General features: G+C 37.0%; 1 protein-coding gene across 1 annotated transcript; it reads right to left on the bottom strand.

Annotated features, from left to right (window-relative positions):
- Nucleotides 1-13,515: 13,515 nt before the first annotated feature.
- Nucleotides 13,516-15,499, bottom strand: LOC111914105 (cytochrome P450 CYP82D47). The gene is made up of 2 exons (XM_023909842.3): nucleotides 14,375-15,499; nucleotides 13,516-14,304 (listed from the first exon to the last, which is right to left on the bottom strand). Exons 1-2 carry the CDS (start codon nucleotides 15,464-15,466, stop codon nucleotides 13,672-13,674), a joined length of 1,725 nt encoding a protein of 574 aa, XP_023765610.2. The 5' UTR covers nucleotides 15,467-15,499; the 3' UTR covers nucleotides 13,516-13,671.
- Nucleotides 15,500-16,269: the final 770 nt, after the last annotated feature.

Genomic DNA, 16,269 nt, shown 5'->3' on the forward strand with positions numbered 1-16,269 from the left:
TAGCGATAGAGATTTCAATTTTTTACTGATAGGATTTTGTAGACTATATAGGAAAAATTGGCTTAGCCATCCATAATGCATTCAACTTCATAAAGTTTAATAAATTGTCGTATCATCTTTCTACAATGGATAAATAGCACAAAAGACACTAAAGTGTTGTTTGTTTTTCCAGAGGCAAAATGTCTGCAGTCTGCAGACCATAACTACAGACCTCTGCATTCACTACAAGGATCGTACACTATGCAGACGACAACTTTAAACCCTGTCCAGACGACTTGTCGTCGCTAAAGCCTCTACCGACGACATGTGGTCTGTACAAAGTCGTCGGTATAGCTCCGTCGCTAAAAGTCGAAAATGTCGTCGGTAAAGGTGTCGTCGGTATAGCATGGACCAAACCTCTGTAGTCAGAAAGAAAAAGATTGTTTGTTTTTTAACATTTGCAGACTATTATAATAAACTAAAATCTAATTAAACCAATTTTCTTTTTTTAATTTAAAAGAGTTTTTCAATAACTTTATTACTTTATTATAGATAATTAACAACTGTAGATCGACTTTTATGTATTATTGTATAAAATACGAAAATAAATAGTACGAATTAACGTATATATTTGATAAAAACCAACAAATTTTAGTCGCAAAGATATACATAAACATTGTAATTAAGGATAAAAGAATTTAACACGTAAAATAGATGGAAATAAACTTTGATTTTAAATGAAAATTTCAAAGTTTTCAATTTACCTTTTCAATTAAATCAATTAAAAACTATCTATAAATATTTATCCAAAAAATGATTGATATTGCATTAAATAATGTTTTATGAAATTTGACACAAAAAATATAAAACGATATTACAGTTTTTTTTTTTTTTTTTTTTTTTTTTTTTTTTTTTTTTTTTTGGTTTTTTCGGGATCTATATAAACAGCTCTAATGACCATTATTGTAATTAAATTTGTATTTGTAAATTTGTCATAAAAGTCATGATTGTGTCATCGAACATTTTTTCCTTAAGTATTGCAACTTCTTCTTTCAAACTGTTTATCATAGATAAAGTTAAAATAAATCTAAGTTAAAAAAAAAAAAAAAAAAAAAAAAAAAACTAAGATATATTTGTTTTTTAGGCTAGAAGATGTTTGAAGAGGACGCGCAGACTTTCTAGATCAGCAATCTTCAGAAAAAAAAAAACAGTCTGCGAAGCCTAATGTTTGCGTGTGGTCTGCACGACGCAAACAGAAAATGCCAAGAAGATCTGCAGACAAAAAACAAACAACACCTAAATTTACACCAAAATTATAATTTGACACTGTGTTTTTTTTGTCTCAAATTTGATATTGGGTTTTCCAATTTTTTACAATTCTGACCACTTGACCGGTCAACCCGGTTACCTGTTGACGTGGTCTGATGCCATGTCAGTTTTGATGATGTGGCATGCTGACATGACATGTTGACGTGTCGAAATAGAAATTTTTTTCCCACAAAAGACACTAAGTTTTTATTTTTTTTTCAATTTTAACACTAATTAATTTTTTTTCAATTTTGTCACTCTATTTTTTTGTTTCAAATCGAACATCATTTTTTTCAACTTTGTTCAATGTTGACCATTTTCCATTCCAAACCGTATAAATATATGTAACACCGTAAAAATTAAAACAATTTTTCGCATTTTCAAACACATTTTTTTTACAAACTCATTCATTCATAAAATGTCATAGTATCATGTCTTTGTTTCACAAAATATCTCACAAGATCAAAATACATAAAATCCCATGTGTGTGTACGAATCAAGTCGGCGCCTTCCCGCGGTCATCACTGGTACCTGAAACACATAACACGTAACACTGTAAGCATAAGTTTAGTGAGTTCCCCAAAATACCACTCTAACACATAATAGCCACTCGAGGCTGTAACTCTGTCGACCCTCTGGTCAATGTGTCTCGGTGGGGCCCTCCAGCCCCAACTCTCTGTGGGCCCTCTGGCCCTAACTCTAGGGACCCAAAAGTCCTAACTCTGTAACTCTAAATCATGCATATCACATATCGCAAATACACTAGCATATAACTTTATAGTACTCTGTCACATAACTCTGTTACCACACCGGGTAAAGTATAATGAGAAGACTCACCTCTGGTATCTCGGTAAATCTATGACTCGGTAAACGCTGGCCTAGCCTCCGCCTAATCATATGAAATAAATACTCTATTTAATATAACTCTCAAAGGCTAGACTATGTCCTCTTATGACACTCTCAGAAGGGTAAAAGACCATTTTACCCCTCTCATAACTCAAAAGGCCCCACAATAGACCATAACCTAAAAGTCAACCAAAAGTCAACTTTTCGGGTTACGTTGCGCGTACCAGATGTGTATGCTGAGCGTACCCGGCTGCATCTCAGAATCGGGGAACGCCACCCAGTACGCGGCACGTACTGGGATTACGCCCGGCGTACTCCCCAACTTCAGCCCCTTAGCTCTTGAGGTCTTAAACAGTTAAGACCGACGTCTAATTTCTAGATCTGACCACATCTAAGCCTCTTAATCCATAAAGTTGATGACTTTAAGCCTTTGCATGGCTGAACAAGCCACCAACTCCCATAATGCTCCATCCTTTAACTCTAGAAGACTTATTACACAAGCATGACCTCAAACTAACATCCAAGATGGAAACTTTATGGTTCTAAATCACTAATACCACTGAAAAGGGACAGATCTCGGACCATGGAGAACTTTACACTCATAAAGTCTCCACCTTTGGGTTTTTAGCCCTAGAAATGGCACATGCAACAACAACCAAAATAAGAGGAAAGTTTTGAACTTTATACCTCTAAGTGTAGCCCTTTTCTCTATAAATCTCAGATCCAAAATGGCAACTCAAGCTTTAGCTTCCAAGAGCTCATTTCCTTCTTCTTCACTAAGTCACCAAAGCACAATTAGCTCCAACAACACTCTCACACACTAAGGACGATGGGAGGCTCTCTCTTAGGGTTTCACTCACTGATATGGAGGCTGAGAAATGAGCCTTAGCACCCTTTAAATAGTGCACAAGACGGATTAGGGTTTTTGCACCTGGGCCGGGTACGCCCGGCGTAACTCTGGGTACGCCCAACGTACCTTGGCGACTCCGCGTCCAAATTAAGCGCATGAGTACGCGCAGTGTACCCCTCTGGTACGCCCAACATACTCACTTGCTATATTCCCTCCACTCAAGGACTAATCATGACCAATTGACAAAGAATAAGGGTGAAAGAAATGCACCTGAATCTCGGGGTGTTGCAATATATTTTTTTATTACATTTTAAACCATATAAATACATTTTTTTGTTTAAAAACCACATTTTTATATAAATACAAGGTTTTTTTGACATTCAAAGCATAATGTTATGCATAAATGTGCATTAGTCATATCATGAGAACCAAACTAACCATAACCTTCGAATAAGATGTAAAAATTTCACGGGTTGCAAACCTGACCTCTGGCCTTGATCGACTACACACCTCTAAACCTCTAAACTCATTTTGAAGTTGTGTATTTAACATAAAAACGGTTTTTATATAACTAGTACATATTTATACATAAAGTTATGGTTTGAATGTAAAAAAAAAAAAAAAGCATAAAAAGTGTAACATCCTGAGATTTTGCAGATATTCCGAATCCTCTCTGTTTATTTTGTCATTTATAGTCCCTGGGGTTGGAAGAGTGAGGCCATTAGAAGAATGAGGGCTAAAGTTGTAACTTTGGGATCAAGAGAGTACACTAAGTGTACATAAGGTACGTTGAGCGTACTAGGTGTGCCCTAGTACGTTGGGCGTACACTTGTGTACGCTGAGCGTACTCACGTCAGGTGGAAACCATAATATTTAGGGTTTGAGTGCTATATAAACATCCTTATGAGCTCAAAACCCTCCATCACCTTAGCCTCCATAGATTTGAGTCATTTCCCCAAACCCTAACCTATTTCTTGAGTGTATGAGATAAAAGATTGTGCTTTGAGTAGTTGGAGAAGAAGGTGTTGTATCAAGGAGTTGGAGAAGGAGGAAAAGCTTGTAGATTTTAGTTTCTTTGTGCTCTAGAAGCTCCGGAAGGTAAAAAGCTCCAACCTTTATGTGTGTATGATGTAGATCTAGCCTTAGTAGCTTTATGAAACCTTTTTTTGTCCCAAAAGTCCCAAGTTGGTGCATGTTATGGTTTGAACATAATAAGTTGTCCTTTCAGACCCTAGAAACGGTCCTAAGTGATAAAAATGATGTCCCAATGGCTTAAAATGAAGGTCTTAATGGGTTAAGACCATGTATTAAGAACTTTCTAGATGTCCAAAGTCTTAAAGCTCGAGACTTTATGGTTCAAAGACACATTTGGTCGATGGATCTGGAATTTGGGCTTAAGTGCTTAAGTCATTAAGCACTTATTAGAGTTTTGGTAAAACTCGCATACGTCCCGCGTAATTTTTGTACGCCCAACATACTGAGTCAACCACCCCGATAGTGGTCAATGCAAAACAGAAGTACGCCTAGCGTACCCAAGGTTCTAAAAGGCGTGAGGCGTGGCGTGGCGGCAAGGCCAAGCCTCAAGCTTAACGAGTTATGGCAAGCCATGGCGTTTTTCAAGGCGTGATGTAAGGCGGCGATTTTGTATTAATTATAATTATATTACCGCATAAATATAAATTTATATCAAATATACCTAGTTTTTAGAAGTGTTATGTCAACAACTAATAACCAAAAGTTAATAAAAAAACACAATACTTGTATGTCCGATTAGAAAAGGTACAAAAAAGAGCAAAAAAACGTGTCTCAAACGAAAAAACATGCGCCATAACACTCCATAACGTGCCATGGCACGCCATATCACGCCTTGTCGCGCGCCATGCCTAATAGCAACGTTATGAAACTTTTCGTAACGACGACGCCGCGCCTCACGCCATGGCGCGCCTTGGCGCCCGCCATGGCGCGCCTTTTAGAACACTGAGCGTACCAGAGGAGTATGCCATGTGTACGCCCTCTGTTGGGCTTTTGACGAATTGGGCTTCAGGATTGGGCCGCCTTTGGACTAGTTGGACTTGGGCCTTGCTGGACGTTCTGAATAATTGGGTTTTGGGCCAGTTTTGATAATGGATCCTAGAATAAGGCCCAATTAGGGAGTTGGGCCCAATTGGGAAAATTGGGCTATTAATGGGCTTTTGATATATGGACTTTTAAGATCATGGATTTGGCTTTGGGCCTTGGCCCAAATTAGAGAAAAGGAAATAGTGGACAATTACTCTATGCGAGACCCTTGGGCAATATTGAGATCCCAATTATTGACTTAGTATTCGTTATTTTGGATACTTCGAGATTTTCGGTGACACAGCGGTCGGAGACTTTCAGTCCAGTTCTGCATTACTTGTGAGGTGAGTTCTCCTTATTATATCAACAGGGTCTAAGGCACCAATGTCGGCCCTTTTCGGATTTGTATCCGGGTTTATTGCATGTTATGCTTTATGATTTGTATCCTAGGGATAAGATGGTTGCCATGTTAGTGATATGTTAGATCGGTATCCTGGTTATAGGATTATGCCATGTTAGTGATATGTTAGATCTGTATCTTGGGTATAGGATGGTTGCTTTGTTAATGATCGGTTAGATCGGTATCCTGGTTATAGGATGGTTTCCATGTTAGTGATCTGTTAGATTTGTACATGCTAGCTAGCATATGATATTTATATGCACGTGTTTGTTGGTTTGGAGGATTGGGTTGAGGCAGGTACTGCTTTGTGTTGTAGGCCAAGATACCCAGGGCGGACCAGATAGACTGCAGACCCGGTTAGGGTATAATAGTCAGGCTGAAGGCCCGGTGAGCGGTCCAGATAGGCTATAGGCCCTGAAAGGCGGTCCAGACCTGCTGAAGGCTTAGAGAGCGGTCCAGATAGGCTAAAGGCATGCGAGGTGGTCCAGTCAGGCTGAAGGCTCACTATGCATGTTGTTGTTTATATGATATGGTTATATATGTATGGCGTTGGTATTTTGGGGGTAATTCACTAAGCCTTCGAGCTTACATTTATCAATTATTGTTTCAAGTACCTCTGATGATCGCGGGAAGGTGAAGGCGTCATCGTATACCTCCTTATGTTTCATGATTTGATTATGGGATACTCTGAACTATTTTTAAAAAAAGTTTGTCATAATTATTGGTTTTGAAATGTTTTTAAAAGTTTAAATTTGGCATGATTTTTATGAACGTTACAAAAAACAACAAAACAAGAAAAAAACTTTGTATTTATATAAAAATATGGTTTTTAAATGAAAAAAATATATTTATACAGTTTAAAATGTATTAAAAATATTTATACGGTTTCAAATGAAAAATGGTCAACATTGAACAAAATTGGAAAAAATGAAGTTCGATTTTGAACAAAAAACAAAGTATCAAAATTGAAAGAAAAAATTAAACTTAGTGTCAAAATTAAAAAAAGTGAAAACTTAGTGTCTTTTGTGGGAAAAAAATAAATTTTGACACCTCAGCATGTCATATAATCAAAACTGACACGTCATCATGTCACATCAGCAGGTAACCGGGTTAACCGGTCAAGTTGTCAGAATTGAAAAAAATTGGAAAACACACTGTCAAATTTGAGGAGAAAAACACAGTTTCAAATTAGAATTTTGGTGTAAACTTAGTGTCTTTTGTGCTAATTTACCCTTCTACAATTCATACAACTCTATAATTTTTTTCTTATAATGTATTAAACTCTACAAAGTTTAATAGAATGTTACAAAATGTAATTTATAATAAATATTTATGAATTAAAAATTTTCCTTTTTCCGATTGAAGAGTTCAATGGTCATTAAACTTCAAATCCATTGAATGTCAAGGTGGTATCTCACAGTGATAGAGTTCCATCCATTGAATGACACATGGATTTGTCACCTTATTCAACTCTCTCATTGAACTCACTAAATATAAACTAAGGATGGGGTCTAATGTGTCAATAAGGCTATAATGCAGGGGCCATTAGTGTAAATATGGAAATAACTGACTTCTTCCTTCATACACATAAACCATCAATGATATAATTTCTGGTTTTAGCTAATTTTTGACGATTTACTCTATTTATTTCCTAATTATTGGGTTATATTTCTCCGTTTGCACAAGTGATATTAGAGCTGGTGGGTGTATTTTTTTATCGAACGTCATGAGTTATTGGTTGGCTTTTTTTCCTAGTGATCGAGTGAAGAGCCAAAAGGGGGTAGTGGTGAATCCAGGTGAAACATTAATGGGGTCCATAATAAAAATATTGAAAATAAGAAAAAAAATCTAAAATTTAAGGTTTTCTTAAGGTTCTTTCAACAAAAAAAGTTGTGTCAAACATAATGGGGGTACAGACTAAGTAACTTCATATATATATATATATATATATATATATATATATATATATATATATATATATATATATAATAGTTAGGGTGAAAGACACTTGCAAGTGGGGTCCATATTGAGGGGTTTTATGCATAAAAAATATTCATATGTGCTCATACAAACCCTAATGCTTGGATCTAGGTTTCAGTATTGAACATGCTTTGATTCCAAGACTTACAAACCCTAATCTAGTATATAAACAACTGAAATAACATATAGAATCAGATCTAGATGTTTACCTCTTCAATGGTTGGCTTAGATCTTGTATATCTTCTTCCTTTGAGCCTAGAGTCACAAATGCAACTCCTCTAATGGTTCACAAACCCCACAAGCAAGAAGGCAATATGAGAGAGGGAGAGAGAGGCTAGAAATCGGCCTAGGGTACTCTTAGAATCAAGTGGTGGCCGAATTCATGCCCTAGGGGTCATATTTATACTTACAGGTTACTAGGGTTTCACTCTAAACCCTAATGGATAGCTTAATCACCAAGCAGCCCATGGAACCTTCTGGAATAAGGCCCTTGGATGAAAATATGATGGATACCCATCATAATTTCGTTCCCCCTTAAGCCCATTAGGTTTCCTTAACCAAAAACTCAACTATCATACATTTGACAGTTTATACCCCTTTATTCAATTAATCTCTTTTGACCACCAAATTAATTCCTAATTAATTTATGACCAATACTAATTGAATAAATATGATTTCTCCTTTAATATATTATTCTTATAATATATTAATAAATCATAATACTCTCTCTTTCTCCTTAAATTACCTTGTCAAGTTGCTTTGGAGAAGGCAACCCAAAAGGACCATGCATAACCGGGTCAAGTACATACCAAATATAGTTACGGGCTTAGACACTATTCCAACACATATTACATGTGACCTACGTCAGTGTAAGATGTAATTGGATGTTGATCCAAATTGGCCTTCACATGCGATTCTCGATCAAGAAAACATCAACAAGAAAGACAGTGGTGTTCAGTTTTTTTCTCATTTTGGAAAATTTTCCAATTACAAATCTAATTTATAAGATAGGCACATTCATTTCCATTTTGGTTGAGTTGTAGTTGTTTTGATGATTTGAATTTAAAATGGGGTCCCTAAATAAAGAAATTATGTGTTGAGGTGGAGTTTGAAAGGCCGCATGCCAAATGTTCGATAAAGTTGTCAAAGAGGACCAGTGGTGTTATTAGGGTTCAAAAACAAGGGTATAACTGTCATTTTACAGGAATCGATTAAAGGGTTAAAGGGTTTCAATTAGGTGGAGATCTATTTGTTATCTAATATGGATTTTTAATCAATAAAGTGATGTTTTAGTTCTTATTGGGCTTGATTGATCAAATGGGTGAATTAGAGGAAATCGGATGTTAGTCGATCGAGGTTTTCACAAGGTTTGATTAATCAAGAAAGGGGAGTTGAAGAACGAATCCACTAGGTCAAAGGTCAAAAGAAATTTGGTGGAAGAAAGTTGCAATGGTCTTGGTTATATGACAGCATAGAGGGTGTTCTTCACATGGTAAATTGGCATGTTTACATTGAACAATGATCTATAGCGGGTCGAGTTTTTTGTTCAAGGTGTACTGTTGCTAAAGGAACAACGATTATAGTCTCCAATCGTCGGAAAGATCAGGCTTACAAGTGCAACATGGTTGGAAAAGTAGACGGGTCATGGGTTCGATTTGTGGCTGAAAGGTCGCACGCCAAATGTTCGATAAAGTTGTCAAACAGGACCAGTGGTGTTATTAGGGTTCAAAAACAAGGGTATGACTGTCATTTTAAAGGAATCGATTAAAGGGTGAAAGGGTTTCAATTAGGTGGAGATCCATTTGTTATCTACTATGGATTTTCAATCAATAAAGTGGTGTTTTGGTTCTTATTGGGCTTGGTTGATCAAATGGTTGAATTAGAGGAAATCAGATGTTAGTCGATCAAGGTTTTCACAAGGTTTGATTAATCAAGAAAGGGGAGTTGAAGAACGAAGCCACTAGGTCAAAGGTCAAAAGTAATTTGGTGGAAGAAAGTTGCAATGGTCTTGGTTATTTGACAGCATGGAGGGCGTTCTTCACATGGTAAATTGGCATGTTTACATTGAACAATGATCTATAGTGGGTTGAGTTTTTCGTTCAAGGTGTAGTGTTGCTAAAAGAACGAAGATTATAGTCTCCAATCGTCAGAAAGATCAGGCTTGCAAGTGCAACATGGTTGGAAAAGTAGACGGGTCGTGGGTTGGATTTGTGGCTTATGTGTTTATTTCAACGGTTATGATCGATTACAAAGCAAAACATTTCACACATAGTGCGATAGGGGAAGTTTCTTCATGGTGATCTCGTAGAAGGAAACTCAAGGGCTCGACCGAGTGGTTTTTTTGGATAATCAAATGGTGTATCGCATGGGTCAAAGTTACAAGCATAGGTACGGTTTGGAGCATTCGCCAAAACATGAGTACATAGGTTATATAGCTTGAGGTGGCGAGAGGTTTGGTAGAGATCAAGGTGAAGTTAGGACGTCTTTAAAATAATAAAAACATTTTTTTTCATAAATTAAACAAATAAAATATAGAAACAAATACCTATATATATATATATATATATATATATATATATATATATATATATATATATATATATAATAATAGTACTGAAGAGATTTAAAAAAGAGATGTGTCAAAATTGGGCATTAAACAAGAATGTTGTATCATGCATTATGGTAACTAGAGTATAGTTGTTTAAAAGTGTAACAACACATATCCAGATGAATTATTGCTTTATAATATAATTAATGAGTAATGGTATTTTTTCTTTAGCGAACAAGACAGCATGCAATTAATGATTGCAATCTGCATTAGTTACTCAAACACCCATAAAGTAGGGTTATTCTTCATACACAACATTTTTTTGTCATGCATAACAAATTATGTTTTATATAGTTGTACAGTACAATCATGTAAAAGATAAATTATTGTGTATGGCTAAAAAAATGTTGTGTACAAATCACTATTCTAGAAGTAGTGATCAAAATAGAGGTATGCATGATTTAATTCACTAATGTTTTTTTATTGTTGGTTAACAGCTTCAAAACAAGTACATGAGAAAATCATTGGGTAAAATCTCTACATATCCAACAACGTGGCGATCCATATTTATCAAATATTCGTTTGTTTCAAGATTCATACATTGGATTCCCTTGGGAACTCGCCGATAACGTCTACCCGACCCTTTGGTATTTTTCTTTTACATTTTTCAAGTTTTCATGTGGCAACCGAATAAAAAAATAGCACTCTCTTTGAATGCACATGACTATTCTTTTTCATTGTTTCAGGTAAAGTAGTTTGAGGTATTGGAACGATTTGCTCAAATTTTTGTTCTTTGAACGTTCTCAAGTGAGTTTAATTTCAAATAATCTACAAATGTATAATTTTCAGTGTTAGTAGAAGCCTTTTTTCTAGGCCTGGAAATTGGGTTGGGTTCGGGTTGGCGGGTCACGGTTGACGGGTCAGAAAACATAAACTCAACCCAACCCATATAATATATGGGTTGACGGGTTGGTGAGTTGCAAACCTCAACCCAACCCAACCTATATAACTTGTTTAAGTATATGGGTTCACAGGTTAATGGGTCAAATCCAACCCATGTAACCCGTTTAATAAATAAACAACACATTTTAAAAAATGAGGTTTTTTCAACATAAATTCATAAAATGATTAAAGTAATTAACATAATAAAAAGGTTTTCAACATAAATTCATAAAGTCAATAACATCCAAATAAAAAGGAAAAATGAAAACATTCATAGAAAGTGGATGTGTTCTTTGTTTGTCACTCGTGAAATAACGACATGTGTGTTTTTTTTTATTAACGAACCTCAAATGCAGATTAGTCACATACGAATACGGAAGGAATACAATGATACGGAAAATTACGAATAAGGATTGAAATCAAATTTAATTAATAATTAAATATATTCGGGTTGACGGGTTGACCCGCGAACCCAAACAGATAACCCAACCCAACCCATGAAATAAATGGGTTGGTGGGTTGGCGGGTTGTAACGACCCAAATTTTCAAAGATTTTTTTTTCATTTTTAATTAATCAAACACATTTGCATATATCATGAAATCCCAACACCATTGTTTTCAAATCCACAATCATTACAATTTTATTTCAAAACATTAGAGTGTCCCAAAGCATATCAATGGAAGAGAGATAGAGTGCACGTCGCGCCATCACACCTTGCCCTTTCCCTTGGGCTCGGAAGTACCTGAAACAAATCCACACACGGTAAGCATGAAAGCTTGGTGAGTTCCCCAGAGCATACCCACACACAAAGGCGTATAACATATCATATTAGCTAAACAGTTATACAAAACACATAAGCCATGCATACCAACATATAAGGAAGCCCTGGAAACCCTCCAGGATATTACTCCGGGTGTCATGGGAACCCCCACATGGTCTTAGCCCAATGCCTCGGGAAGCCCCCCCCCCCCCCCCCCCCTCCGAGTTTTTTGACCTAGGATGCCAAGGAAACCCTCCAAGGTCTTACACCTAAGTGCCTCGGGAACCCCCCGAGGTCTTTGACCTAGGATGCCGTAGAAACCCTCCACGGTCTTATACCTAAGTGCCTCAGGAACCCCCGAGGTCTTCCATACACGATACACAGAAACAACTAGTACATTGCATATCAAGTAATCTAAATAGCATATACGTAACAATTAATGGGCCGGCCTTGGTGCCTTCGACCCATTTGTATGGTGAGGAGACTCACCTCTGTCTGCTGAACGCGAAAGCTGCTCTCCTAACAATTTGTAGCCTCCCGTACTGAATAATATTATTAATCAATGTTAGCACTTTACTTAATCGAAGGGAAACCCCAAACTTCAAACCTTTCCATGAGGCCCAATTATCCTTCCCATGTTAATGGGCCCAAAGTTCCTGTCCAAAATTATTAATGGGCCTCTTAGCCCAATAAGGCCCAATCAATATATACATGGCCCATAACAGATGAAATGACTCATAATTCCCAGAATACAAACATGTCTAATAACCAAATGAGGCCCAATAGCTCAAAGGCCCAAAACAGATTCGGGCCCAACTATGATGCGTACGCTTGGTGTACCATCCAGGTACACACAACGTACTGGGGTCTTGGGACTACTCGCAACGTACATTGGGTTACGCCCAGCGTACAACCAAATTAAGCACTTTCTCCATTAAGTGCTTAATACTTTATTCCTTTGCGTCCAAAAGCCAGATCTAAGTTTGTTAAGACGTCCTAAGGCATAAAGTTGGCAACTTTATGCCTTTGCATGCCTTATATACACCCAACACCTCCATTAAGACCTTTCCAAGGTCCTTAACCCATGCATGAGGCCAAAACTTCCACCAAGACTCCATTTTTATGATACTAAAGGACCAAGGGACCTCAGATCTGTCATTCCCATCTTCTGGAGTTGCTTAACTCACAAATGGAGGTCCAAAATCAATCAAAGGGACAAAACTAGAAAAACCTAACTAGATCTAGAGATTTAAGTGGAAAGGTGCAAGCTTTTTACCTCCAGAAGCTTTGAAAGATGACCAAGATGTTAGATGCAAATTCTTGAAGCACCAAACTGTCCCAAGCTTGCTTAGCAATTCCTCCTTGAAAGAACTCTAAAATGGCCACAAAACTCACTCCTTAAGCTCAAAACCCCCTCACACAATATCTCAGTTGAAGGTAGACGAAATGAGGCTAAAGAGACTGATAGGGTTTGGTCCAAGAGGATAAAAGATGTTTAAATAGGGGACAAGTCCGAGATTTAGGGTTTTGGCCCTCTGTTGCGTACGCCCGGCGTACCCCGGTGTACGTAAGACTCCTCCGCGATCCTTCATGTAGAGTACGCTAAGCGTACTCATAAGTACGCCCAGCGTACTCAAGGGACCATTTATGCCAAAATAGAAATTCTTCGAGGGTTTCAATTCGTACTTGATTTAGGACGTTACACGGGTTGACGGGTTGGCGGATCAAAACCTCATCCCAAACCCGTCGATTTTCGAGGTGGGTCGTCAGTGTTGGATTACGGGTTAGGTCGATAGTAGTCACCTCTACTTTTTTCTTATTTCAAGAACCATGAACAATCACCTTATCTATTGATGCTAAATGCAATTCTTTTTATTGAACATACCTCAATTATAATATTATTGGTTGTATAAAAACAATAGGGATAAACTCTACATAACATGACAGGCATCCAACTCAAATCACTGTACAACAAAGAGCTCAGTGGAGTGGTGGAGGCCTATGGTGGCACTAAGTTAAAATCCGGCAATATCCGTGGGGCAATTAAAAGCTCAAGTGGAGTGGCTTTGAGATTTGTCAATCCAGGGCTTTCAGTCATGTCAACCGCTTCAGACGATGGATTTTTGAACTCAAATCCATGTATGATATTAGCCAATATCAACTGCAAAGATTTTAGCCCTATAGACATTCCCAAGCATATTCTTCTACCACTACCAAATGGAATCAACTCAAAATGTTGACCCTTCACATCAATTTCCTTTTTGCTTGTGAAGAATCTCTCGGGTATGAATTCAAATGGATCTTCCCATATTTCAGGATCATGTTGAATCTTCCAAATATTTACGAAAAGTCGAGTCCCTTTAGGAACAGTGTAACCACCTATGATGCAGTCATCTGTAGACTCATGAGGAACAGAAAGTGGCCCAGCTGGGTAAAGTCGCATTGTTTCTTTGATAATGGCTTGAAGATAGACCAAGTTCTTCAAGTCCGACTCTTCAACCATTCTATCTCGTCCTACATGCTTCTCGATCTCTTCTTGGGCTTTCTTTAACACAACAGGGTTGCTGACCAGTAAAGCTAAACCCCATGTTAGAGTCGCTGTTGTGGTATCGCTGGCTGCAGCTAAAAGTGCCTGATAAAAGCAATAAAAACTCACAACTGTTGTTTTGATATGTAACTTAAGGATTACCAATAAATAGTACCAAGCATGTAGCTTTCACAATCGCATCAGTGCTGAAGCCAAAAAGATCCTTTTTAAGTTCTTTAACACGAGACAACAAAGCGGACATGAAGGCTTCTTCTTCTTCTTCCCTCTCATCTACATGTTGTGTTGAGTTCATCTTCTTTCTATGCTCTTCTAACCATCCTTCAATTACAACATCCAATTCTTTAGCTGTCTTCTTCATCTTCTTCTCATACCCTCCTATATCCATCCACCTCAACCATGGAATGGCATCAGAAGGTACAAACGCGCCCAATAGTTCTGAAAACCATCTAATGGATTTCTTAAATTCAACTTCCTTTTGTTCTCCAGGTGAAAATCGGTTCCCAAAGATCACCCTCACAGTCATGTTTAGAATCAAGTTCCTGAACCACTGTTTCATATCAACCTTTATCGTTTCAGATGACCCTTTATTTGTCTTCCAATCTTTATACAAATCTGTAATGGATGACTTCAATTCAGAGGCTCGGATTTGTGAAAGCATTTGAAGGCGATGATGAGAGGCAAGTTCAAGAACAACTATCTTCCGTATCTCACGCCAGTATGATACTTGTGGTGAAAGAGCGAAATTAGCATAGTTGTAGCCCATCAGCTCAGTTGCCATGGACTTTGGTCTAGTTGCAAAGACTCTATCGTTTGTGGTTAGGCACTCTTTAGCCATTTCTGCATTGCTCACAACTAGGACTCGATTAACCCCAAGTTTGATGGTGAATATTGGTCCAAACTTGTGGGCCATAGAGCCTAAGAGTTTGTGAGGAACTTGAGAACCAGATAAAAGATAGAGGTGACCAATTATCGGCCATGAGCCTGGTGCTTCAGGTGCTGTCTTTGCTAATCCTTTGCTGCTCGTGTAATTAGCTCCACTTCTTATCCACGCCAGATGACCAAAAAACAGGAAACAAGATATAGTTGCTGTAAAGGTTATGAATGATAGAAGTAAATCCATGATTATCTTTTTGGAGTGATATGGATGAAGTAATGAAACTTGAGGCGATTCTAATGCTAGTTGATAGCTGGGGACCCTATCATACACCACTAGATAAATGATTCTTGTTAGTTCGTTTTTCAACATTTAATCGTAAGATGGTCAAACACGTGTGATTCCGCTGTTCAAAAAAAAAAAAAACGTGTCACCATGTTAGTGACATTTGAGGAAATACCTGTGCTAGCTAGCCACTAAGGAAATAAGTCAAAAAAACCTTCTGGAGGCACAACACAACTAAGTTAAAAAAAAAAAAAAATGTATAAAAAAAGAGGTTAGATGTTATATTATCTTCTTTTAATTACTGCAGCAAAACTTATCGAAGGATATTCATAAAAAAGATCAAATGCTTTTTATATATTATTGAAAACGATTAAGTTAAGTTTTTACGGAAATGAGACATTTTTGAAGTAACTAGTTATATAAAGTTCAACTATTTCTGTCTTTCACTAAAAAATCTTTAGAGAACAAAGATTATATCTTCAGCGAAACATTTCTAGACAAATTACACCCTGGCTTTTATGACGTTTTATCGAGATTTAATTGCGTTTTTGTAAGTTTCTTTTCAATATCATTAGCTTAATTTATAATGAAAACAAGAATATCGGACTCCGGAAAACGTATTTCAAGCATGTTCATCGAACTCCGAAAAACGTATTCCGAACATATACATCGGATTCCGAGTTCTGGCCACCGTGTTTTATGATATTTTTCACATTTAATTTTACACAATAAAATATGTTATATATGTTTGTCTATATGTTAAGCTTTATGATGTTGACCTCAAAATAAGTATATTGATGTGTTTTTTTTTAGATTTCTTGAAAAAAATATATGCATCAAAGCAACGTCTTTGTTTAGGACTTTTAGTCGGTTTATCTTTTGTTTTGTTA

The sequence above is a fragment of the Lactuca sativa genome, chromosome 6 (genome assembly GCF_002870075.4).
Source record: "Lactuca sativa cultivar Salinas chromosome 6, Lsat_Salinas_v11, whole genome shotgun sequence".
NCBI classification, from domain to species: Eukaryota; Viridiplantae; Streptophyta; class Magnoliopsida; order Asterales; family Asteraceae; genus Lactuca; species Lactuca sativa.

Coding starts and splice junctions, on each gene's coding strand:
- LOC111914105 (XM_023909842.3), bottom strand. CDS start 15,466: ATGTTGAAAAACGAACTAACAAGAATCATTTATCTAGTGGTGTATGAT. Junction 14,305..14,374: donor TTGTGAAAGCTACATGCTTG/GTACTATTTATT, acceptor TGCTTTTATCAG/GCACTTTTAGCTGCAGCCAG.